The sequence below is a fragment of the Petromyzon marinus genome, chromosome 1 (assembly GCF_048934315.1).
Source record: "Petromyzon marinus isolate PM22_M1 ecotype Great Lakes invasive population chromosome 1, UKy_Petmar_22M1.pri1.0, whole genome shotgun sequence".
Taxonomy (NCBI): domain Eukaryota; kingdom Metazoa; phylum Chordata; class Hyperoartia; order Petromyzontiformes; family Petromyzontidae; genus Petromyzon; species Petromyzon marinus.
In genome coordinates this window covers 32,000,255-32,026,418 of record NC_133667.1, presented here as the reverse complement: position 1 = coordinate 32,026,418, position 26,164 = coordinate 32,000,255, and the positions used below count along the sequence as shown (strand labels likewise).

The following is a 26,164-nucleotide window of genomic DNA, read 5'->3' as shown; positions in this document are numbered from 1 at the left end:
AAAGCCGCCTCCGCTCGCCCGCTTCTGTGGGGACTGGGCGGAGGAGAGGTCCGGTGGCGTTGCGTTTCACGTTTGACCCTGTTGTTCCGTTTGACCCTGTTGTTCCGCTGTTTGTGCGCGTGAAGCGTCGCGACAGCTGAACGCCCCGGCTCATTAGTCCACAGCGGTGATGTGGGTGTGAGTGGCCTTGGTCTCGCTTTGCCTCTCCCTGCCTGTCCCTCCCTCTTTCCCTCGCTCTCCCCCTCCTCCTCTTCGCCCCACTACCACCACGACCCCCAGCAGCCCACAATCCCCAACTCCCCTCTTACTGCTCCTCCGCTCCCCTGACTCGACCCCCCTCAAGCCTGGCCCCCGACACAAACACACACACACACACACGTTCTCCTGTGCCGCCTGCAACACAATAATTATAATCAACCCCCCCCCCCCCCTTTTATTTAACCGGGAGAATCCTCGCTGTATCTTAGATCGTCGTAATAATTTTTTCCTCTTGAAGGGTTTCGCGTTGGGATTTTTTGGCCGGTTTCTGAATGAGTACATTACATGTGGGATGAGATGGGAGTGCCCAGAGAGAAAACCCACTCATGTGGGGAGATAACACTGCAAAGCACTGCATGTGAGAGGGCACAAGCCTACTTCATGTGCTCCTGTCGACGAGCCACCTCATCGCCTTGTGGATTGCATGTGGCAGTAACAATAAAAATAATATTTCAATGGTTAACGCCCTTTGTTCATCCCAGAAAAGCCTCAGTCTCAGGACTTGATTTTGCCGGAGGGGGTCACTACACCGGGTTGTTTTTGGCCAGTACCGTCGGTGAGCGTTTGGCCGTGCGGAAGACAACCAGAGTACCCGAAGAATGCCCGCCCTCGCTTGGGAGGAGAGTACATGTGTTGCGTGTACGTATGTTCAACTTCTTTCACACCGTACCTAGCCCACCGGTGAGTAACACCTCAAAGCTCCGCACAGGTAAACTCGACGGTTAACGACCCTGCCGCCAACTCCTAGCCACTTGGGGGGGGGGGGGCGGTGCCGTGCAGACCGTGATCTCGGAGTTATCCACCAACGCCGGCTGCTAGCTTGGCACGAAAGGCGGTCGGTGCACACCATCGTTCGCCCATTGTGCTGACTCTCCCCACCTCTCTCCTCTATCCCCAATCCCTATCGCCATCCCCGCTGCACGCCCCTGTCGCCCCCCCCCCCCCCCCCAGGATTTCCGCGCGCTCATGTTGCCGCCAGTGTGGCCCCCACGTGTCGGGATGGCTGCGGCATTTTTTCCCCCCTCTGGCACCGGGGGCGTAATTATCATGTGACTCGAGCGACAGCCACAGCTGCTTCCTCATTGGCCGGCTGCCTTGACCTTGTGCGGGTGGGGAGTGGGGGAGAGTGTGGGGGAGAGTGTGGGGGAGAGTGTGGGGTGTCGGCGGGCAGGCGGGGGGGGGTGGAGGGTTGTTGGGGAGGAGAGCCGGCTCCCGTCGTGGAGAATGGGAGGAAGTGCGGCTCGCACGCCGCCCCTCTGCTCGCTCGCCCGCCCGCTGTCGGCGCTGTCTTGCACGACAATGCACAGGCGGGCACACCTACCCTCGTTTGACGATCGGGGAGCGCTCGCCGACGAGAGGGAGAAAGAGAGAGAGAGAGAGAATCGGCTTTGGTTTTGCCTCTCGTTTGCCCCGAGCCCAGCCCCAGGAAGTTTTTTTCTTGTGCGGTGTTTATGGAACGAGCGACGGTTTTTGTTCGGGGTTTGAAGTGACGATTGGATGTGGCGCTCATTTTTTGTGTGTGCGGAGCGACAGGTTTACAATTGTGAGATCGCGGGGAGGGGGGGGAGGTGGTTGGATTCTGGCCAGGGTTGACTCGGCTTCGACATCGTCATCCTTGTCCTAGTCTAGGCGTGTCGCATCGGATTTTCCGATTGGAAATACATTCTTATGCTCATGATTACTGTCGCCGACCTTGATCTATCAACTGCTGGATGACGGTGCCCCCTTCCCCCCCGCCCGAAGGCACCGTCATATCATAGTGGTCCTGCGATTGAATTGGAAGTTTATTTATTTTATTATGTTGCGGTGAATATAGTAGCCTCCAATGCCTGGAGGTTTCACATAAACCCAAATATCGATGAATCGATGGATCGTAACGATGCTCGTAGCTTCCTTGAGGTCCGGTGTCATGCAAGATTAGCAAATGTGCCTTGGCCCTAAATTTAGATCCCCTGTTAATAAATTACCCACGCAAATCTACTTGGTTAAAACGTATTATAATGAGGAACACATCACATGTAGCGTACAACTCTGTCTAAGTAGCGGGTGTTGCATCTTGAAACAACAGTGGTTTGGCAAAACCGACGATGCACTTCCAATCATTGATTATAATTTACCTGTATATTTACCATTGATAGCATTTCAAAAACAAATCTTCATATAATACTTCCGGTCCTCTGTACAAGCCAATACAGTATAATTTGGATTTTGTAAAGTAGTGCAATTGTGAAGCTCTGTGAGTGAGCAATGGCGCTATATCTATTTATTTATTTATTTTCTCGAATGGAATGCGCTCAAAAAAATTGAAGTGACTAACACTTACGATGGTTGATGGTGGTGATGATGGCTCGGATTTCACTTGACGATGCAGATCATTGCGACGACGACGGTGGTGGTGGTAGTGATGAGGATAACAAAGGGTGCATCGGGTTTCACTTCACGGTCAAGATTCTGGCGAGGATGATGATGATGATGAAGGTGATGATAATGATCACGAGAATGGTTTGGGCTTCACCGGAATTTATTTTTACCACTTCACAGCCTGTGAGCCAACAAATGTCATTGGTAAGAGGGTGGGTTGTGGGGGCGGTGGCGGTGGGGTGTGGGTGGGTGGGTGGGGGAGGAGATCCGACGTTGCATCGCCAAAGAGAAAGTGCTTTCCGCGGAGAAACCTGAGTTCTGTTCATCAACAACAGAAAAGCGTTAGCAGCATATTTCTCGGCTCGGTGGCCTAAGCGTTCGGACGGGCGAGTTTTATACCCCGCGAGCCGATGACGGAGTGTTTATTTACGAGTGAGAAGACGGTGTGAGAGGAAAAAAAAATAGCACACTTTTCCAGAATGTTCCGTGTGCGCTGCAACAGCAATAACCGAGCTTGCTTCGGTGCTTTGGTGCTGACGACATTGAAAGCTCAATTTCTTTACAACCACTTTTTAGTATCGAGTTTCTCTTCCTTCGCCCGCACCACGGTTTGGCTACGCAACGGCGCGAAAGAAGTTCACCATGCGTACGTACATCATGCGTACGTACATCATGCGTACAACAGAAGAAAAAAAAACCCAAAAAACGCAGCCTCTGCTGTGCCTTGGCCGCACGCTTTGCTCTTCGCAGAGCAATAACTGGAAAGCACGCCCCAGAGTGCCGAAGGTGTGCGTCGTGGACAAAATTTAAATAAAAATAAGGACATGCGTCGCCGCCTCCATTGCCAGAGCGTTCAGAATAAAGGCGAAGCGGAATTTGAACATAACAGGAAAAATATATTATTAAAATAATAATTAAAAGCTCTTCACCAATGCACACGGGCCCCCCCCCCCCACGGCGAACCGTCTGCATTTGCAAATGCGTTGGGCTCATTACCGGGCTCCTAGCACACATGATTACCGCTCGTTAATTGCACTGAAGAGCGCGGAAAATAATGATGCCCGGGTTTTTTTTTTTTGTCACGAGCAGCTCTGATGTCTGGGAGGTTTCGCGTTAGCGGCTTTACGTGCCCCGGCGCGGCAGGCTCCCGGAGCGAGCGAGTGGGAGCCATCGTCCACCTCGCACCGCCCATCCCAGCGGTGACGCCGACCCCCCCCCCCCCAGCACCGGCACCACGAGCCGGTGCTGGGGGGGTTTGACTTTCGCCGGCAGACGAGGCGAGAGGGAAAGGGCGGTGGGCGCGCGCGTGTGTGTGTGTGTGTGAGCACACGTGTGTGTGTGTGTGTGAGCGCACGCGTGTGTGTGTGTGAGCGCACGTGTGTGTGTGTGTGTGAGCACACGTGTGTGTGTGTGAGCGCGTGTGTGTGTGTGTGAGCGCACGTGTGTGTGTGTGTGAGCGCACGTGTGTGTGTGTGTGAGCGCACGTGTGTGTGTGTGTGAGCGCACGCGTGTGTGTGAACGCACGCGTGTGTGTGTGTGTGTGAGCGCACGCGTGTGTGTAAGGCGGCCGGGCGTGGTGTTGGCCGCCCCTCTTGTGCCGTTTCGGCCTTCATAGATGCGACTCGCCAACAGCACTTGCCCCACACACAATCTTCGTGTAAGCAGCGGTTGTGTAGCGGTTAGCGCACCGCGCTATGAACCCGGCGACCCGAGTTCGATTCGCGCTCACGGCTAACGCCAGTGACGATTGTTTGAATCGGTCCTTGGCCTCGCCTAGGCCGGTTCAGCCTCAAATTGAGTACCTGGTGCGGTGTGAAAACATCGCCACTGGGGAGACACAAAGGCGGTCGAGCGTGGTGCTGGCAGCCCACCCCCTCGTGTGCCATACCGGCCTTCATAGGTGCTCGCTAACAGCACTTATCCCAACAGCCTGCCAAGGCTATAAGGGGGATCTTTGCCTGTGTGTACGCATGCATCTGTCTCTCCCGCCTCCTCTAATCTGGCGGTGTCGCCCTTCTTCGGTACCTTAGCTGACGGTTTCAAAACAAAGCTGCTGCTGTTGCTGCTGCTGCTGCCAAACACCGAATTTTTATTTTTAATTGTCCAGCAGCAAACGGCGGTGTGAATATTTCACCGTGTGATCGAGGCGGCGAAATGCTCCTGCGTTGTGATCGGCGGGTGCCTCCTCGCCACCCTACGCTCGCTGCTGCCACCACCGCCGCTGTGGCACTGCATCTCGGAGCAGTTTTCATGAAGGCGTTAATCGGAGAGAGGGAGAGAGGAGCGCTCGAAAACACCTCAAATGTTAACATTTCCTCCGCGGGCGGCAAAGAGCTTCCATGTGCGCATTTAACACCGTAACGTGCCACCGCAGCGGCTCCGTCGTGTCCTTTTGCATTTATTTCCCCTTTAAATCTTTCAGATGCTTAGCAACCTCGCGGGAAGCTTGAGAGCTGTGGCGTTCGCTTTGAACAAAAAAAATTAGAAATACACATGTGGCGGAGAGAAGAAGAAGAAGAGATAAAGAGGAGGACGAGAAAAAAAAACAGCAAAAAAATCCCGCGGCATGTTTTGACATCGATGCTTGAATTTCTCAAAACCAGCGCTATTGTGTTGCCGCGCGAGCCACAGGCACCTGTAAGATGAACTCCCCCAGCCAGAAATGGTACGTGCAGGGCCATTGTGTTTGCCAGATCCCCCCCCCCCCCTCCGCTTCTTCCTTCCTTTTCGTGATTACGAGATTGCGAGTGGGTGCAAACGCTTTGGGGGTGGTAACAAAAAATCACGGTTACACTTTTTTTTTTATCGCGCAGACGCGCTCACGTGCGTCTGTGTGCGCGTTAAAAAACACATTGCCACCCCTTTTTCATTTTCATTTTTCAGCTCCCCGCACCCTCCCAGCGAGCGAGCGAGCGAGCGAGCAGGCGAGCCTTCTCCCGGTATTGTCACGCCAAGCCCAGGGCACTGGGCTGTGTGATGGCAGTGCTAGTGACAAGCAGGCCCAGACCTGACTGCTGCACCCAGCATCTTTGCATCTCTCTCTCTGCGTCACCGATCCCCTCCCTCCCTCCATCCCTCCATCTCTCCTCTCTCATCGTCGTCGCAGCTTTTGGGTTCGTTCCTAACTGCCCCTCCCTCGTGTCGCCATTCTGTCCCCCCACCCCCTTCTTGCGTCCTTCTCTCCCTTCATCACACTCTCACCCCTCGCCGCTGCTGGCTGCCTACCTTTTTTTTTCCTTTCTGCCTCTGTGATCTTCTGTTTCATCACACTGTCATCCCTCTACTCCATCACCCTTCCATCCCTCTCTGTCACTCCATCATCCTTTCATCCCTCTCTGTCACTCCATCATCCTTTCATCCCTCTCTGTCACTCCATCATCCTTCCATCCCTCTCTGTCACTCCATCATCCTTCCATCCCTCTCTGTCACTCCATCATCCTTCCATCCCTCTCTGTCACTCCATCATCCTTCCATCCCTCTCTGTCACTCCATCATCCTTCCATCCCTCTCTGTCACTCCATCATCCTTCCATCCCTCTCTGTCACTCCATCATCCTTCCATCCCTCTCTGTCACTCCATCATCCTTCCATCCCTCTCTGTCACTCCATCATCCTTCCATCCCTCTCTGTCACTCCATCATCCTTCCATCCCTCTCTGTCACTCCATCATCCTTCCATCCCTCTCTGTCACTCCATCATCCTTCCATCCCTCTCTGTCACTCCATCATCCTTCCATCCCTCTCTGTCACTCCATCATCCTTCCATCCCTCTCTGTCACTCCATCATCCTTCCATCCCTCTCTGTCACTCCATCATCCTTCCATCCCTCTCTGTCACTCCATCATCCTTCCATACCTCTCTGTCACTCCATCATCCTTCCATCCCTCTCTGTCACTCCATCATCCTTCCATCCCTCTCTGTCACTCCATCATCCTTCCATCCCTCTCTGTCACTCCATCATCCTTCCATCCCTCTCTGTCACTCCATCATCCTTCCATCCCTCTCTGTCACTCCATCATCCTTCCATCCCTCTCTGTCACTCCATCATCCTTCCATCCTTCTCTGTCACTCCATCATCCTTCCATCCCTCTCTGTCACTCCATCATCCTTCCATCCCTCTCTGTCACTCCATCATCCTTCCATCCCTCTCTGTCACTCCATCATCCTTCCATCCCTCTCTGTCACTCCATCATCCTTCCATCCCTCTCTGTCACTCCATCATCCTTCCATCCCTCTCTGTCACTCCATCATCCTTCCATCCCTCTCTGTCACTCCATCATCCTTCCATCCCTCTCTGTCACTCCATCATCCTTCCATCCCTCTCTGTCACTCCATCATCCTTCCATCCCTCTCTGTCACTCCATCATCCTTCCATCCCTCTCTGTCACTCCATCATCCTTCCATCCCTCTCTGTCACTCCATCATCCTTCCATCCCTCTCTGTCACTCCATCATCCTTCCATCCCTCTCTGTCACTCCATCATCCTTCCATCCCTCTCTGTCACTCCATCATCCTTCCATCCCTCTCTGTCACTCCATCATCCTTCCATCCCTCTCTGTCACTCCATCATCCTTCCATCCCTCTCTGTCACTCCATCATCCTTCCATCCCTCTCTGTCACTCCATCATCCTTCCATCCCTCTCTGTCACTCCATCATCCTTCCATCCCTCTCTGTCACTCCATCATCCTTCCATCCCTCTCTGTCACTCCATCATCCTTCCATCCCTCTCTGTCACTCCATCATCCTTCCATCCCTCTCTGTCACTCCATCATCCTTCCATCCCTCTCTGTCACTCCATCATCCTTCCATCCCTCTCTGTCACTCCATCATCCTTCCATCCCTCTCTGTCACTCCATCATCCTTCCATCCCTCTCTGTCACTCCATCATCCTTCCATCCCTCTCTGTCACTCCATCATCCTTCCATCCCTCTCTGTCACTCCATCATCCTTCCATCCCTCTCTGTCACTCCATCATCCTTCCATCCCTCTCTGTCACTCCATCATCCTTCCATCCCTCTCTGTCACTCCATCATCCTTCCATCCCTCTCTGTCACTCCAACATCCTTCCATCCCTCTCTGTCACTCCATCATCCTTCCATCCCTCTCTGTCACTCCATCATCCTTCCATCCCTCTCTGTCACTCCATCATCCTTCCATCCCTCTCTGTCACTCCATCATCCTTCCATCCCTCTCTGTCACTCCATCATCCTTCCATCCCTCTCTGTCACTCCATCATCCTTCCATCCCTCTCTGTCACTCCATCATCCTTCCATCCCTCTCTGTCACTCCATCATCCTTCCATCCCTCTCTGTCACTCCATCATCCTTCCATCCCTCTCTGTCACTCCATCATCCTTCCATCCCTCTCTGTCACTCCATCATCCTTCCATCCCTCTCTGTCACTCCATCATCCTTCCATCCCTCTCTGTCACTCCATCATCCTTCCATCCCTCTCTGTCACTCCATCATCCTTCCATCCCTCTCTGTCACTCCATCATCCTTCCATCCCTCTCTGTCACTCCATCATCCTTCCATCCCTCTCTGTCACTCCATCATCCTTCCATCCCTCTCTGTCACTCCATCATCCTTCCATCCCTCTCTGTCACTCCATCATCCTTCCATCCCTCTCTGTCACTCCATCATCCTTCCATCCCTCTCTGTCACTCCATGTCTATCTCCAGCATTGTTGCCCGGCCTGCCTCTGCAGTCCACACCCATCCATTGTGCATTCTCACCCCCCCCCCCCCCCACCATTCTCTCTGCTCGGCGATTTCTGTCTCGGTGAGTCTGAGCTGTCGACTTTTCCCAGGCTCGCTGTGTCTCTCGCAGTGAGAAGGGAAACGTAGGCAGCCGACATCGTCTCGTTGCTCCCATCGCCCATGTGCTGTCCTCCGCCCGGGGGGGAGGGGGGGGGGGTTCTAGTTAATCGACTCGTGTAAAGGGCTTGCTGCACCATGCGTCGCTTAGAAATCGAGTCAATTTTTTTTTTATTGAACCTATATCAGCTTTCACAACGGAGGGACACACGGGCACGCAAGTAAGGGTCAACGTGTCTGGAGATTGCACTCTGCAGGTAGGCTTTTGTCCCTAAGTAGAAAATAATCGAATCACATTTTTTAATGAGGAGCCAGCCTGCTCATGTTCTCAAGCCTTCTTGACACTTAAAAAAATAACAATACCGTGAATTATATTATGAACAACAAAAATCACCAGTTGCATACATTTCCAGAAAGAAACGCTACGCAATGCAACTCAATTATAGCTGAATTATTGTATTTAACTCGTAGTGCGAGTTCGGTGTGATTTGTAAAATTTTGGCAAGAACATTTTTTTCACACCTTGGGTAAAGCGCAATCTCTCTGCGTGCAGGAGGTAGTTAGCACGCCGCGCTATGACTCTAGCGTGTGCCGAGTTTGATTCCTGACCCTGGATAACAAAACTCACCAACTGTGCGCCTGAGCAGCTTGGTGAAATAAGGTTACGCAACCCCCAACACGACTGAGCAGTGGATTGACAACAGGCCTGTAAATTATTACACGCGTGAAATGCAGCCGTGTATAATTTGCTCCACGATTTCAACTGCTGAGTTTTATTTTAATTCTATGCAAATTTCTTCATTGGTCTGTTGCGTAAGTAAAAACCCTCCCCCCCCCCACCCCCGAGGTACGTTTATAGGCGTGCCCGCTGGATGAGATAAATAAATAACGTCCCTGGGAAAACCTTCGCTTTGTTCGCAAATAAATCAGCTTCTCGGCCACAAGAACGTGGCGTCAAACCTCTTTGAGAGGTGAACACTGTGGCATTGGGGGGGGGTGGGGGGGGAATTTATTTTTCTTCCTCCTTTCACTTCACCGATAGTAACAAAAAAAATTACTGTGTCCAAATTTGCAGCTTGTTAGTGCCACCGCCAAAGCTGCTGGCCGCTTATTTTTCCTGCGCCAAGCTGATTAACAAGCGTGACTAAGGAGACGCTTTTTTTTAAGTTCAGGCGATGGCAGCGGCGATGGCAGCCTTGCGACCCATGACCTCGAGTGCGTCTCCATTTTGCACGGGGGCATTTTCAGTCGTGTTGCCTGCGGCCGCCGTTACGGCGGGAAGGTCGGTCTTGCGGTGGCGAGGGAGGGATGATGGGAGTGGAGGGGAGGGGAGTGATGGTAGGATGGTGGGTGGGTGAGTGGGAGGGAAGAGAAGGGAGGGAGTTGCAGGGGAGGAGGGAGGTAAAGGAGATAGTGGGAGGATTGGAAGGGTTGCGACCATTTTACATGCCGTGCCCTGGCTCGCCCGTCTAGAGTGGTACCCACATCTGGACGGTGGCGGCGGCGGCGGCGGTAAACAGGAAACGACGGGGAAATGTGGCCCTGTTGTAAAGCGCGCTGCCAAATTAAAATGCCCTTGAAAATCGCACCTGGCTGGCGGCAGAGCTGCAATATTCTCTGGGTGCAGTTGCACCATTACAAAGACTTATTCCCACTTAATACAGTCATCCTAATTGTAATGAAAAAAAACATTCCAATGAAAAAAATATAAAGCCAGATAGATGCATTCGAGTGCCAATTGTTGAGATAAAAATATATATTATCAGTCTGCCATTTTTGTCGAGTTATGAATCGTTTTGTTTTATGGAATGTTTTATAACCAAACATCAAAGTGCCTTTAATAGGGCCCACAGAGATGAGGAGCGGGTCTTCTTCCAAACGGTGAAAGAGCTGCACGGCCACTGGAGGCAATTTTTGAAGCCGCACTTTTGAGGAATGCCTTAAAGGCTCTCAAAGGAGCGAGTGTCGCGATGAAAAGCTTTGTTGGATTGATGGTTTGGTGTCATCGGTGAGGTGACACGACTGATATATTTACTGATTATCTTCGCTAAAGACGAGCGCGTGATTACGAGCGCCTGATGCGAGAATGTTTCGACCACGATTTATTTGGCGTCAATTTATTTTCGTAGAATTATGTCCGCGTGCGTTCTGACTTTTTTTTTTTTAGGGAGCACTTGGGCGGAAAAAACACCAGAGACGAACTAAACGATCGACTTCTGTGATTCGTGGAGCCGATAGCGTTGGTGACGTGATTTCTTTGTTGAAAGGCTTAAATTCGTGGCCGACGGGGAAAATTATCGCATCGAAAATCAAGTGCAAAATTTTTCACTCCCCCATTGCTCGTTGTTCAATCAAGAAAATGTTTATTGAAGCAAGTGAAAACATTTACATTTTTCAGATGCCGGAATACATAGCAAATTGGTATTTTTTTGTTGTTTTATGCACTGTGCTTTTTCTCAAACGCTCATGTTTTTCTTTTCAATTCTGTCATCATCGTCATCAAGCATGATCAATCCACTGCTGGACGAAGGCCTCTCAAAGCTGTCGCCACCCCCCCAACGATCATACGCTGTCGCAATCCGTAGAGCACCTGCACACGCGAGCTGCTTTCATTAATCCCTCTCTGCAGTTGACGCCCTCTGGAACGTGTGGCCCCTCCGGTGCCTGCCACCGTGATTGGACTCGGTTCTCACACGTATTGCGAGTTAATAACAATAACAACAATAAACAGTTCGCATACGCGCGAAATCTCACGGAATTAAGTCGCGCCTCGGAGCCGCGGAGCTGATGGCCTTGGCCCGGTCGCCAGGTCAAGGTAAAGGTGCAGCGCTCCAAGTGCTTGGCCCACGCCACTGCTGGCGGAAGGGGCTCCACGAGAGGAGTTTGAGAGAGGCCCTCTAGAGGGATATTTTGACCGACTCTTTCGAACTTGCTGGCCAGACGTCTTGTGAGAGGTGGGATTACCCATGTGACCAGCCGATCGACTAACTGGTGAACTCATTTGCGCCGCTTTGTGGATGGAGGCGGGAGGGTTTTAAGAAACATGTCTCGACTGCTACTCCGGGAGAGATCAAAATCGAACCGGCAACTTCTGGATTTGCATGTCCAGTGTGTTTAACCGTACACCGCAGTGGCATTCGCACGAAAGAATAACTCGTTTTTATTTTATATTTTTTGCCATCGCGCAGGTAACGGATACGCAGCTGCGGTGGCAGCCTCGCGGGCATCGCCGGTGCTCATGGGGTCCCCGGGATCGGGCTCCGGATCCGGAGGGATGAGCCGATCCATGGCCGCAAAGTCTCCGCCGCCGCCCTCACAGGGACAAGCTGGAGGACAGCAGCAGCAGCAGCAACAACAGCAGCAACAGCAGCAACAGCAGCAGCAACAGCAGCAGCAACAACAGCAGCAGCAGCAGCAGCAGCGCAATAAGCCAGACCTGCGTGTTGTCATCCCGTCCAACAGCAAGGGCATGATGCCCACTCTGGTGAGTGTGAGTGGGGCAAGCTGGTGAGTGGGTGGGTGAGTGGTCGGATGAGTTATTGAGTGGGTTATTTATTTAGTCAATGGCTGATTCGTTGTACGAGTTTCTAGTGAAGGACTTAGTGAGTGAGTTATTAAGTGAATGAGTGAGTGTACAGCAACCTTGTACTCACAGGTTTCCTGTGCAACAACAGCAAGCCTACAAGAACCACTAATCACTGCAAAGCGGCAGTGACGTCACCCTGGCATTTGTGCCTGGCCAGGAGGTCCACTTTGAGGTCACGTAGAGGTGAAGGGTTTGTCGGCAGTAGGTCACGAATGAGACCCAGGCAGTGTGGGTGACCAAAGCCGGATGACCGGCAGATGCATCACTCTGCATTCCCTACAGGAGCAACTTGCTGTATTTTATCTGCCCGATGCACCATTCATTCATTGCCGTAAGCGTCGCTTCTCTCCTTCCTCTTGTCGCTGAAAAGTGGCCACCACCACTACCACCAACATTGTTCAATGAACACCATTCCCGAACCTCCGTCACACACAGCGGCTGGTCATGACGCTGCTGGTACCAGCCGCTGGAGGTGCACTTGGATGCAGCGCGTTTGATCTCGCATCAGCACATCTCTCGAGAGTGAGCCACTGGAATGCCCACGCTCGTGAGCTTTCACACGAGCTTCGTGGCTGACTCTCAGGTATGCAGCTGTGGGCACCGCTTATCGACCGCTTCAATTTACCGATTTAATTATTCACACCCTTTAGTGCCTCCGGAACCACTTGACTTTTATATTGTTGTTTCGTTGAGAAATCTGAACCTTAGAATTCATTCTCCCACTCAAGTTTTTCTACAATTTATATTCTGTACATTTTTAGTACGTGTTAGTATTATTACGGTTATTAAACAGCTGCGGTTTTCTTGATTTTATTTTGTGTTGCTGTTAGTATGTTTAAGCCGGAGTTTTCTGATAATAGACTGACAGACCAATCTCCGAAGGAGTCTTTAGACAATAATATACTCACAGACTGGTCTACGATGGGAGTCTCTAAAACAATTACAGACTCGCAGACTAGTCTGTGATAGGATCTTTGGACAATAGACTGTCAGACTCAGAACAATGGACTGGCAGACTGGTCTTTGATCAGATTTTTAAATAATAGGTTGACGGACTGGTCTCTGATGGGGTCTTCAAATGGTAGACTGTCAGACCAGTGGGTTCGCTAGGTCAGACATATGCCTGACTCGTCTTTTGGTGGGATCTTTAGACAGTACACTGGTACACTAGTCTGTGATTGAGTCTCTAGATATTTATGGACTGGCAGACCAGTAACGGATTTGGTTTTCGGGTGATAGCCTGGCAGATCGGTCCCCTGTAAAAAAAAAAAAACCCGCAAAGCAAATTAATTGCACCCCATTCACCGTTTCCGTGTCGTTTTCCTCTGTGCGGTGCTAGCGGCAACGACACATTAAAATTTTTCTCGTGGGCTTCCGAGTTGACCCTTGAGCAACACGCCCGTGCGGTGGGTCGCGTAACTCGTCCTATATCATCGTCGCCATCGTTCAGACGTCGCCAAAGGGAACGCGGAATTTCCACCGCCTACTTCCGAATCACCCGGCGGAGGATGGGCACCGACCACGACGCTCAAAGGAAAACCCCGAGTCTGGACGTTGCGATCGCGATGCGACCACTTTTTTGTCCCCCTGTCCATCGGCAACACCCACGGGGGAACCGTCCACGCCGTTAGTCATTTCGCTCACCGCCTGATGGCCCCCGATTTGTGTTTGTCGTGCATGCAGACGGACGAGGATCTCATGGAACTGGTGAGTATGCAGGTTAGTCAACGGATTTCTGTAAACGCATAACACACGCACACACTTGCCTGCGTGTGCCTTTGCGGATCCCACACACACACAAATATCGCACCGATTGCTGCATGGGGTTTTGGACAAACATACCACCCTCCCGTCTCGCCATCCCCCCCCTTGCCTCCCCCTCCACCAGGCCCCACGAGAGAGGGCTTTACCCATTATGAGTTAATGACTTATTCCACCGGGGGTTTTTTCCCATGGTGGCATGCATTTTGTGTTCGAAGAGCTAAGGGTTAATGTGTTTAAATGCAGCCTTTGTTATGAGTAATAACACTTGGCTATTTGTGGGATTTGGACAAACCGTTTCACTGAACACTCTTGTCAGGCCTTTGATTTGATAATTCTATGCATTCAAGGGGGATAAACTATGTTTTCCTAAAGTGTGCTGTGGATAATATTAGCGCATGCTGTTTTGCATGCCCCTTTGTGTGCGTGTGTTTTTTTTACCCTATATATAGTGGCGGTGATATTATTGTTATTTTATAAATAGCGTTCGTTGCAAGGGGGGAAAGCTAAAAGCATCTCCTTTGCGTCGCGGCCCAGAGGTCCATCCCTTCGTGTTGCGAGCCGCCGTGCATGCCTTGTGACTGTCAAGCGACCTCGTTGGCGCCGGTGTGCGGTGTTCCAATACATTCACACGACGCACAGAGCACACGAAATCACGGCATGTTACGAATGAATGGCGATTTTTTTTTTTCCGTTGAAAGCGCCGAGGTGGACGGAACCAGAAGCGCGCGGATTGAGTTGCGCGTGCGAGCAACAAGCCGGAGTGACTACGCGGTAGATCGCGGGGAGAGCCCCGGCGTCTTTTACAACGCTGCGGGTTCACTTCCCCCTCTCGCCGCCTCGCCTGTTGCTCGCCGCAATACTCGGCGGGTGATAACTCGGTGACTAGGAGATGTTAACTACCTCGCCCAGTATACAGGAGGTCGTGGGTTCGAACCCGACCCTGACGTCTATATATTCGGAGTTTGCGTGTTTCTCTCCCCGTGGTCACGTGGATTTTTCTCCGGCTCCTCCGGTGTTACCGTCCACATTTAGAATCAACGTGCTATAATTTTGCACGTGATGACAAGCTGATTTTGTTGAGCTATCATTTGTAGCCAGGTCGCTTCTAAAAAAAAAGATCTATATAGCTCAGTGGGCCGTACCTGCTAAAATAAAAATAAAAAGAGTTTAGTTTAGGGTCTGCTGTCGGTAATGACCCGTTACGATGCCCCCGTAGTGAGCAGGATATGCTTCTTTGCCTCGCTGTGCCCGTTACGTAACGATCACACAGCGTGCCTCTCTTCCGTTGCCCGGACGCTTAGGCCGGGCCCTTTTGACTTTCCGCTGCTGCCGCCCGTGCAGCCGTCTTTTGCTCGGTTTTTTTACAAACCATTTTTATTTTACCAGGTAAGGCCCAACCGAGCTCTGTAGCTCTTTTTCAGAAGCTGACCTGACCACAAGCGATAGCTCAACGAGGAGTGGCTTATCGCGTGGAAATTTATAGCAGCCAAACAGTGGCCCGAGAAAGCCGCGGTTAATGCGTTACCCACGTGTGCACCTTGAAATCCGACGATTGTAATGCACAAGCTGGAGCTGCAGGCTCCTAGAATGTGAATTATGGGCTCGAGAACGAATGGGCAACCTGTGGAATAGCCGTAGGAGTATATACAGAGACGAAATCACCCCCCCCCCCATCTCGTCTCATCGGAGCTCACAACCTAAGCAGACTCGAGCTTGGATAGTGCATAGACTGGTGACCACCATTCACAGCAGGCTGCTATAGGCTTGCTGTGGGGCCTACGTCGTAGGCAGTAGAGGCCAGTTCGGCAAAAACAAATTATTCCTGTAATGTACGTGTATGCTCTCGTGTCTTTGCTGCCAGCCTTCACCAATCCGTACTTGACAAACGTGGTGAAGTATGGTAAAAAAAACACCATGACCTGCACGTTGCATGGGAGGCCCTCAGCCAGCAGTGGATTGACAAGGCCCATAATATTTGCAACTTTTTTAGTCTGTTGAGTTGGATTCTCGGCTCTTGCAGATAGTAGCGCACACGGGTTTGGCAAATTCCTCTCGAATGCTGTGCTTATCTCCTGACGCTGCAAGCGAAGTCTCTCTAATTAGCAATGGCTTTGCTTCAACCATAAAAGCCTTACCGAGTCTCTGAGACTCTTTCTTTTTCTCATGAGGCTCCTGCTACATTTGGATGTCAGGCATATGCCTTGAATGAGCATTTGCCTTCCGTGTGCCCAAGATACCAGAGAAACCCATCTGAAACCCAGCACGCCTACAAAATTCTCCACGGATAGATACAAGAATCCATCGCTCGACGTGCCATCTATCGGTCACTTGGCAGGAAAAAACCCTCTGCAAAATTCACGTATGCCTGATGCAACGAAAAATCAGGCTCAAAAAAACCTGTTCAGCTTTCCGAGATCCCGAAGAGATCGGGCACGTTCAGGGAGATTGGGCGCTGCGTAGATCGGCACGTGTTCTTCTTCTGGCTCCGTCCTCCACGCCGCTTATGACCCGCGATGGGTTTTGTGATGTATGTGTACGTATGTGTATGTGTGTTGAACTTCTTTCGCACCGTAAGTCGCCAATCCAGCTACTCGGAGGTGCGGGAGGAGCCGCTGCCACCGCAGTTCTCAGTTGGAGACAGCGGCGCCGCTGTGACGCGATAGAAACAGACTGCGAGCGAATCACCGATCCTGCAGATATCAGCCAATCCCAAACAAGCAGGGCGTTTCAGACGACGCTATACTGACCAATAGGATCAATCGGTCCGTGGGATCGATCGCTCGCCAAGCGAGTTGACGCAGCGATCAACCCTCCAAATGAATCAACACTTGAACGTGGCTGTATGGTGGACTGCACGTGATGATAATCAGGATTCACGATCCACAAGACCACACATGGGGCAGAGACACGACGTCCCTATACGGGCAAGGCCGTACCTATTTTCTACCATATCTGGGCAGATCATCGATCGGTGATGTCGTCAGGTGGCGTCCGTTGTTATCGCTGTTACAGCGCCACCACCGCCGCCCGATCGCGAGCGAAGGTCTCTCGCGGTTCACTTCCCGCGCCGTTCCGCGTCGCGCAGATCCACGCGGTCCCCGTAACGTTCCGTAATTATTTTGTAAAAAAAGAAACGCGCGAATTCAATGTTCTGATTGGGGGGACCGCATTGCGCAAAAAGGGCCGCGTTGAAGTGGTCGAAATGCGGAACGGTTCATTGGTAACGGTTGTGTCTGAGACGGCGAGCTGACACTGCTGAGATTGCGAGCTTTGGTCGAAGCAGCTGATGGTAATTTTAAAACAGGGTTCTGAAGTGGATTGAATTTGACAGTTGGTCCGTGCAGTCACCAATGACTGAACAAACAAGATGTATAAAGTTTGATTTTCGCTCACAAGGCTAGAGGTTCATGTGTAAAATATTCATGTTGAAGGATGTGGGGGGCAGAGGCTGATTTGAGTTGTTCCTCAACACAACAAAGTAATTCTGCTTTTGGAGGCGGGCAGCAGGATATGAAATGCTTCATGCTTGGCTGCTAATAGTGTAGCTTCTATGTAATTGGTGGAAGAAAAAAATCCAATTTGAAAATTGCAAAAACCCTAACCATTTCTCAATGTGAAAATACTGTTCACACATTTTATTTGAATTGTCATGTCACCAGACATTTTAATATTTCAGCAGGCGTTTTGTTGAAATATTAAAGCATCCTTCGAACATGCGTTCTTTTCGTGCCTCCGATTCAAAATAAGCACCTGGTAAATTGCCGCTTTTGTATGACTGGACGTCTGTGAAAAAGAGCTTTGTAGCTCATCAGATTCTTCCAGTATAAATAAATATCCTCATTTTGATTTTCAAGTCACCGGTCTTTGACTCGGAATTTTGGCCACATCTTGCACATCAAACACGCAACGTAATTTTCGTGCTGATTTTTTGGTTTCAAAAGCGGAGGGTGCATGCTGCACCCATCTGATTTTTGCTGTTTTTCACCGGCATTTTCCACCAAATATTCCGCGGCGCATGTTTGTTATTACAAACAGAAAACATAGCGCTGAACATCATCTTCGTTATACTGCTGTTGATTTTTAGGGGCAGTTTGGTCCGTCCTTCCGCTTAAAGCTCGCAAGTTAAAAGGTAGCGCAAGCGTGACCAACGCACCTAAGGTCTGCAAAACAATTCCCCTTTCCAACATGCACCCTTGTTTTTAAGAGTGTGCGCGATCTGACCCAGAGAGCGGACAAAAACGACTTATTGGAGAGAAATAACAGCTGAACATCTTCCACCTCACTGCCATCTGCGAGTCGCAAAAGCGATAAATATTGAGCCCATCCGTTCGCAGCGGGACACCACAGAATCTGACGAAATACGCCATCAATTTGTACTTCGAATGAAAATAAAAATGGTTCTCCGCATGCTGTTGTTTATTTCGCGAGCCATCGCGTTGCCGACACCACTGGCGTAACTCCGCGCCCCCCCCCCCTCCCGCCTCCTTGCCTCCTCACCCTGCAGAACCAGCGACTGAACAGCTCGCAGGTGACCCAGTCCCTGGCCACTCCGGTGGTTTCCGTAGCAACGCCCAGCATACCTCCACAGGCGCTCTCGGGGTATCCGTCCGCCATGCCCACGGCCTACAACACAGGTGGGAGCGCCCCCCCCCCCTCAGCCCCCCCCCCCAACCCCCCCCGACCCCCTCCCCTTCGCACCCCCCAGGTTCGCACTAACGAGCTCTCGGTTCCCAGCTCCTGGGGGCCTGTGTTGCTGTTTGGGGATAGGTAGAGCTCACCGCGTGAAGCAAGGGCAGCTTGTGCCAATGCGTGTGTGTGTGTGTGTGCGCTCGTGTGATTGTGCGCGTGTTGTTTGTGGTTTGGGGAGTGGTGGCACAGCACTTTGTGTGCTACGCTACGAACCTGGCGAGCCGAGTTTGATTCGCGCTCACGGCCAACGTCACTGAGGAATATCTGAACCAGTTCTGAGGCTCCCCTAGGTCGACTCGGCCTTAAATGAGTGCCTGGTGCAGTTTGTAAACATCAGCACTGGGGAGATAAAGGGTAGCCAGGAGTGGTGCTAATCACACCACCCTCCCGTGTGCAGTACCGGCCTTAATAGGTGCTCACAAACGGCGCTTTGCCTCTAAGGTCCAAACCACCAAACAGGTGATGTTTGCCTGTATGTGGGTGTGGCTCATTAGATAGCACACTCGACAATGATTAAAATCTGCCACCGGCGTAGCATAGATCTTAAAGACTTGCACACCAGCATCACTTGTAAGAGCAGGCGATTGTGTCCTGGAGTCACAGCCCAATCTGGACATTTTTAGAGCGTGTAACAATTTGTAAAAACAACCTCCTATATGACTACATTTAACCCTGTGTATGTATGCGTGCGTACGTATGCCTTGTGCCTGTGTGTCCTTACATGTCTATGTATGTGTGCTCTACCACTGCGTCATATATCTATGTGTGTGCCGGTGTCCATCTGTGTCCCTCTGTGTCCGTGTGCATGTCTGTGTGTACGTGTGCATGTCTGTGTGTCCGTGTGCATGTTTGTGTGTCCGTGTGCATGTCTGTGTGTACGTGTGCCCTGAAATCCCCATGTCTGTGTGTACCGTCGTGTCTGGTTAGGGAGCGGTAGGGTAGCAGTTAGCGCGCTGCTCTACGAAACCCGCCCACGGCCAACACCGGTGACGATAATCTGCACTGGTCCTGGGCCTCCCCTAGGTCGACTCGGCCTCAAATGAGTACCTGGCATTGGGGAGACAAATGTGGCCGGGCATGGCCCAAGCCACACCAGCCTCTCGCGTGCCGTGGCGGACTTCATTGGTGCTCGCTAACAGTGCCTGATCTTGTTGTCCCTGTATCTCTGTTCCGGTCTGTCTCATACCTGCACCCCCGCGTGTGCGTGTGTGTGTGCGTGTGTGTGTGCGTTCGGCGCCTTGACGTGTGTGCTTTCCGTGCGTGCCCCGCAGACTACTCCCTCGCAGAGCTGACCGCTCTGACGGGTCTCAACTCGCCCGGCACCCTCCACCTGGGCTCCGTCACGTGGCAGCAGCAGCAGCTGCACAACATCCCGCAGAGCATGCTCAACCAGCTTCTGTGAGGCGCCTCCTCCCTGCCCCGTATCCGTGCGTGCGTGCATGCGTGCGTGCTTTGATGCGCGTTGCGCTGTGCAGGAATTTCTCGTGTTTGTGCGGTTTCTCGCTGTTCAATGTTTTCTTGAGGCCGTGCGATCACTTTCGGTATTTGCAGGAACGGTAAGACTCTCGAGGGCTTATTTGACGTCGCGCTTAAGAGACCCCGAGGCACGTGGGTTTTGTTTTTCCTTTTTGGTTAAACAACAACGTACTGATAATCGTAATAATGCAAATGCTCTTGCGATAGTAATAGTAGTAATAATAATAAAGAATAATGGGGGGGGGGGGGAATGATGCGTGTGGTAAGAATTTTGTGCTTTGGAATTACTCGGAAAGTAGCTTGGAAATTTTGACAAGGCAAGGTGCATGTCCATACATTAGTTACTGCCGCATGTTCTCAGCCCAAGGAAACCAATCGTATTAAATATGAGTTGTAAGCATGGATTAAAAAATGGTTCCATAGAAGTGAATTCAGATGGAGTTCTGTGACGTCATCTTGTGGGTTTTTTTTCCTCTGACAAAGGGTGTGGTCCACTGTCACAACAAGAATTCTGAATTTCAAGCTTGTTACCAACACTTTTTTTCTTTCTGAGCGAAAATGCGGGTGTATATAATGAATAATGTTCGTCAACCTCATTACTCTGGCATCGATCGCACGCAAGGTTCACGACTCCAGTTGAATTGAATGCGCGGATCGCTACGGTCACACCAGTGATGATCGTTTTAAAGATGACGCGACACAGACGGCGATCATTATTATCACGACAACTACAGTGATGATTACACGGCATTGTATGTATATGTACTGTATGTTGAACTTCTTTCGCACCATACGTAGCCAACCGTGCTAATCGGAGGTGTGGGGGAAGGACAACAAACTAAACACCAAAATGCAGTTATAAAGAAATGAGATTTCAATCCAGATGATTTAAAAGTGCATAGCTCCAGTGACTTTCTAATATCGCAAGGAAGGGCATTCCAGACAGCCGCAAAAGCACATCTGAAAGCGCGCGATGCGGCGATCGCGGTGGCGACGATGATAATCATCCGTGACGATGCACCGACTAAAACAACGACACCGAAACTTAACGCGTCTTCCACCCCCACCCCCACCGCTCTCCGCCACCGCAGGATGAACCCGAGCAGCGGAGGGCTGACGGTGAACACCAACATGAGCGTGAGCGTCAAGTCGGAGCCCGTGTCGCCCCCCAAGGGCGGCGTCGTCTCATCGGCCATGTTCCTGGTGGCGGGCGGCGCGCAGGGAGGCAGCGGCGGGGGTCCCGGCGACCCCACAGGCGCCACGTCGCGATCCCCGGGGCCCGGCGCCACCGGCGACAGCCTCAGCAGCTCGGGCAGCTCGTACGACGGGGGCAGCGATCGCGAGGATCTTCGCAACGTCGGCGGCGGCGGCGGCGGCGGGGGCGGCGGAGGGGGCGGAGAGTTCATGGGCTCGCACCACGCTGGGCACCACGCGGGGCACCACGGCGTCGGCATGCTGCGCTCATCGCCGGACCCCGGAGACGCTCAGGCGGCCAAGCGCCTGCGCATAGACGGCTGGCCGCCGCGATAAGGAGCTGCGACGCGCGGGCGACGCGCGCCGATAGTCCCATGAAACGAAACTAAATAATTATATATACGTACACACACACACACATATATATGAGGTTAAGGAGAGAATACACTTTACTAAATTCGTCGTACATTTTTTTTCTTTCGTTTTCAAAACTCGCCATTTCAACGTTGTTTTTTTTTCCCTCTCTCTTTTTCCTGCACCTCTCTCTACCCCCCAGGGTTTGTTGAGATGAAAATTACGCAGTACAAATCCACCAGTATTTAGCGGTGTTCCGTGGTCTCCAGTTTTTTGTTGTTGATGGAACACTTTAGTGCTAACGCTTGTACTTTTAATTTTCGTTTATGACATGAACATTTAATTTCTTCAGCTCGGTGCTTTTTTTTTTCTCCGAAGTTTTTTTTTTGAGCGCACACCCGCGAAACACGATCTTAAATTACAGTTAACCTCGTCGACTCTTAATCGTGTCTCTCTTTTGACCGATGTTTATAAACGAATTGCCATTGTGGCTTTTTTTATTTTTTATTTAAAAGAACACCTTTTTTTTTACACGCAAAACATTTGCACGTCATATCTGGGCTGGACTGCGCGACAGGAACACGTAGAACGAAACGCTTGGCAAGTTTCAGAAAGTAAAGCGGCTCCGGCTGTTGAAACGTTATTCGGCTGCCTCTCCCGATCCCAACACAAGTGAATTTTAGTTTCCGTGGCAGGATTGTCTCGAAACTGCCTCCTCGCGATATTGTCAATCAGTACCGATTGCACTTCTCTTTGCCACTCTGGGCGTGCGGTCACCCCTCGCCCCGCTGTGCTCACAGTTCTCCCCGTTTCCCCTCCTTCCATAGCCCCCTCCGGCACAGGTGCCCAGCGTCTGCACACTCTCCTTACCCCGCGATATAACTTATCGTCCTCCCAATGATATCGTCCTCCCAATGACGGTGACGATCATGTTGTTGTTGTTGATGATGATGATAATGATGACGGTGGTGACGCCTGTATCTCAATCATGTTTTAGCGTTTTGTTTTTTTTGTCTGCGGGTTGGTGTTTGGTGCAGTGCCACGGAGGCTTCTGGATAATCGTGACAATTTAAAAATGATACCTTTGTCTGCGACAGCCTCGGCCGGAGCTGTTGTCTGTAGCGACGTCTTGCTTGTAGATAATAATAATCGGAGCGGCGTCGATAAAATAGATAATATACTGGTATCTTCCACGATATCGTCTACGATAATGTAGTCCGACGCGATTGTTGTCCATTGCAGCTGTTAAGCGAAGCGGCTGCAGTAACACCTGCTGCTCACTGGTACACGCAATAGATTCGTTTCAGTACAAAATAACCACAATGATTTCTTAATTATACTCCCCCCCCCCCCCCCCCCCCGTTTACAGTCATCCGTTAATCGTGCCGGAAGTAAAGGTGCGGTTGTTGTTTTGACTGTGTGGGTCTGTGCATTAATGGATGTTCAAATTTGGCAGGGTCCTGCTGTACTTGCAGAGTCGGGGTTGTTGTTGTTGTTCGTTTCGCTTTCGTCCGGTGCCCGCAGCACTTAACGCTCCGTAAGCTCTCAGCCATAGCCGGCGCTGGCGTGGGGGGGGGGGGGCCCTCAACGCTCCGCGAGACGACACCGCTCGACTCCCCCGGCGCAGATCGGATTCACTCGCACCGCAACGAACAATGCGTCAGTTTTTACGAGTTTGAGAAATATATATACGTGAAATAAATAATACAACATAATTAACAATGCACTACAAATACGCCGTTGTACAGTTTTAGCTAATGTATTTCCTAAAATAAACTGGGTTTTATTTTGATTTTTTTAAAAAGAACTTATTATTGTATCGGTTGTTTATAGCGTCTGCCAAAGTGTCCATTTACATTTAGCAGTTGCTCGGGGCCAGGGTAGCTTCTCGTGCCAGAGCCATAGACTTGCGCAACGACCCTGTGCCGAGAGCAGATAGGGCAACAGCAGCATCGTGAAACGTCCACACCATTCGCTCTCCCTCCGCTCTCCCTCCGCTCTCTTTCCACTCTCTCTACTCTCCCCCTCCGCTCTCTCTCTCCGCTTTCTCGTCTTTCTCCGCTCTCTCTCTCCCTCCCTCCTGTCTCCTCCTCCACTCCACTTTCCATCGTCGTCGATCTCTCTGGAACCCGAGGAAGGTTTCCCGTGTGAGTTGTGTGAGCTGCTTGTTGCTTTCTGGGAGCCTGACCTCTGTGTGACTGCTCTGACCTACGCTGGTCCCGTGCACATTCAGTGGAAGGTGGGGGGGGGGAGGTTGGTGGTGGGGGGGGGGCCGCCAAGAGGGGATGGGGAGGGTGGACGTGGGGGCGTTCTTGCGCGTGGGAGATGTTGGGTTGGCATGAATACAAGCGTGGCCAGGGTTAGCCATGCTGCTGCTATTAGGATGCTTTATTTCTTCTTGTTTAACGTCTAATCAAACATCCCTTATCCCAATCTCTTGCGTCCATCTAGGGGTGTTTTTTCCCCTTCTCCGACTTGCTCTCGTATTTCCCACGTTTGGGTTCATGTTGTTCTCTTTCTCCTCCTCGTTTCGCCCCACCAGACTGCAATGAGTTCACACTTATAATATTAAAAAAATGGTGGGGGGGTGGTTTCCGTTGTTGGAAAAATCTGGACAAAATGGTTATTTTTCAAGTGCTTGTGCTGTGCTCTGAATTGATCAAATTTACAGCTTTTGTCACGTTTTTTCTTCTGGGCTCGTTTTGCCCCATATACATACATACGTACGGTAACGTCACAGCTTATATAATCAAACGTGCATATTATAAGTTACAATATATTGGCGAAAAATGCAGTTGGATGTGTAGAAGTTGTTCCACGCATGTAGATTTACAGTTTTGGCAGCAGTTCATGCAGAGAAAGTTCACTTTTGGTTTCTCTATTTCGGTTTCTTGTCCACCAATTTTGCCTGCATTACTTCGCGAGACGGCGAGCGTCGTGACATCACGTGGTGGGGCGGCAGTGCGACACTCTCATCTGAAATCCCGCGGAGTTTATTCGCGACAATGCGGTGAAAAACGTGGTGTTTTTTGTTTTGTTTTAACGTGTTATCAACTGTACGAGCGGCTTTGTCATCTCGTGTACTGATATCATTTACTTTAAATCCCCTTTCTCTTTTAGTTGCTTATACTTTGCTTGTTTGATTTAACAAAAAAAACGACGCAAAAAAACAGATTTAATTTATTTAATGAATGGGTTTCCCCCCCCCCCTCCCTTTTCTTCTGTAGAATCTGCATGGGATGTTTGTAAGATAGGAGCTTGCATTGGATTGGACTGATGTATTAGTTAATATAGCTAATATATATTATTATATATTGTGTTGTATTAAGGTTCAGAATTTGGTTAACCTCTTTGAAATGTTTTTAATGGAAATTTAAAAAAAACCTCAGTGAAAGATAAAGTGCATCTATTTTCGTAAATATCAATGGGAGACAAAAAAAAGTTGTATTCTAAAGTAAAATTATTGTGTGTAGTCTGCTTTTAATGATTTTACTGAAGCCAAAGTGTTTCAAAAGTGTTTTAATTTGTATTTGTTGGCACAGTAATTTTACGTTATACTGTATTTTGAAGGTTTATCCTAAATAAGCCATGAAATCTCGTTTCCTTTTGTGATGGTTTTTTTTGCTTTCTAAAGAAAAAAAATCCTACAGAGCAGAGGTATACGTCTGTACAAAAACACAAAAAAAACAATATCTGCCTGTGTATAGCAACTTGAAATATTTGCTGTTTTTTGTGGGGGTTGTTTTTTTCCTTTCGTTTCTGCCGTATTGTTACTAAAAACACAACGAAAACAACAAAAAAAGGAAAAAAAATTATATATTTTGTGCGGTCACTATGAAGCTACTCTGTAAAACACCTTTGTACCGACTGTTGACGAGTCCTCTTAGCTACAGTGTACAGTATATTGATGTTCAACTCGCTTATAGACAGCTCAAGACTGTCCTTTTCAATGTCTTTGTATAAAAAAAAGTTTTAAAAAATAAAGAATACACATCATATTATAGTTAACATACGTAACGAGGTGAACTTTCGTGTCAAGTGAGTGTGACCCCCCCCCCCCCCCGCCTTATTTTAATTCAATTTCATTCATTTCTGAAATTACCGGCGATGCCTGTTGCATCAATTTGCTCGTATTAAACGCATTAGCGCTTACCACCTGCTATGGAGGCTGCTACTTATGCAGCCACTCGGAGAATAACTTCCCTTGTGGCACTAAGCTGTCTGGTTGGGAGGAGGGGTGAAAAAAAAATCCATTAACGTTTTCATCTTATTTTTCTTCTTCCTCTTCTTGCGCTGAAAGCCTCATTATGGCGTGGATTAGTGCGTGGTGATGCTGCTCGCATGCTGCTGCTGATGCTGCCGCTGTTGTTAGCGGCGGTGCACGAACAATAAAACTCAATACACGCGTCGACAGCACTGAGTACGAAAGAAAGTTTTAAGTTATTGCATAATTGAATATTCGTTATACAACCAAGTACTATTTTGTCACATCCACCGTCCTTGTGTCTCGTTTCATGGCATCAACTAACACTACAAAACTAAATTATTATTTTTATTTTACCAGGTAACGCCCACAGCTCTTTTTTTTTGTCAGAAGCGACCTGGCCACAAATGATAGCTCAACGAAGCGGCGTATCATCGCGTGGAAATTTCTAGCAGCCAAATGCT

The 26,164-nt window shown here is 50.2% G+C and overlaps 1 protein-coding gene across 10 annotated transcripts in view; it reads left to right on the top strand.

Moving 5' to 3' along the window:
• MEF2C (myocyte enhancer factor 2C) overlaps nt 1-25,504 on the top strand; it is a 119,855-nt gene extending 94,351 nt beyond the window's left edge. For 6 of the 10 annotated variants that reach the window (XM_076067116.1, XM_076067133.1, XM_076067130.1 and 3 more), the window contains 5 exons: nt 11,622-11,917; nt 13,703-13,738; nt 18,288-18,417; nt 19,744-19,870; nt 21,040-25,504. In XM_076067116.1, the coding sequence (XP_075923231.1) occupies nt 11,622-11,917; nt 13,703-13,738; nt 18,288-18,417; nt 19,744-19,870; nt 21,040-21,478 (1,028 nt within the window). In that variant the 3' untranslated portion in view covers nt 21,479-25,504. The remainder of the gene's footprint in view (nt 1-11,621; nt 11,918-13,702; nt 13,739-18,287; nt 18,418-19,743; nt 19,871-21,039) is intronic. The other 4 variants (XM_076067121.1, XM_076067141.1, XM_076067124.1 and 1 more) reach the window with 2 other exon arrangements.
• Nucleotides 25,505-26,164: the final 660 nt, after the last annotated feature.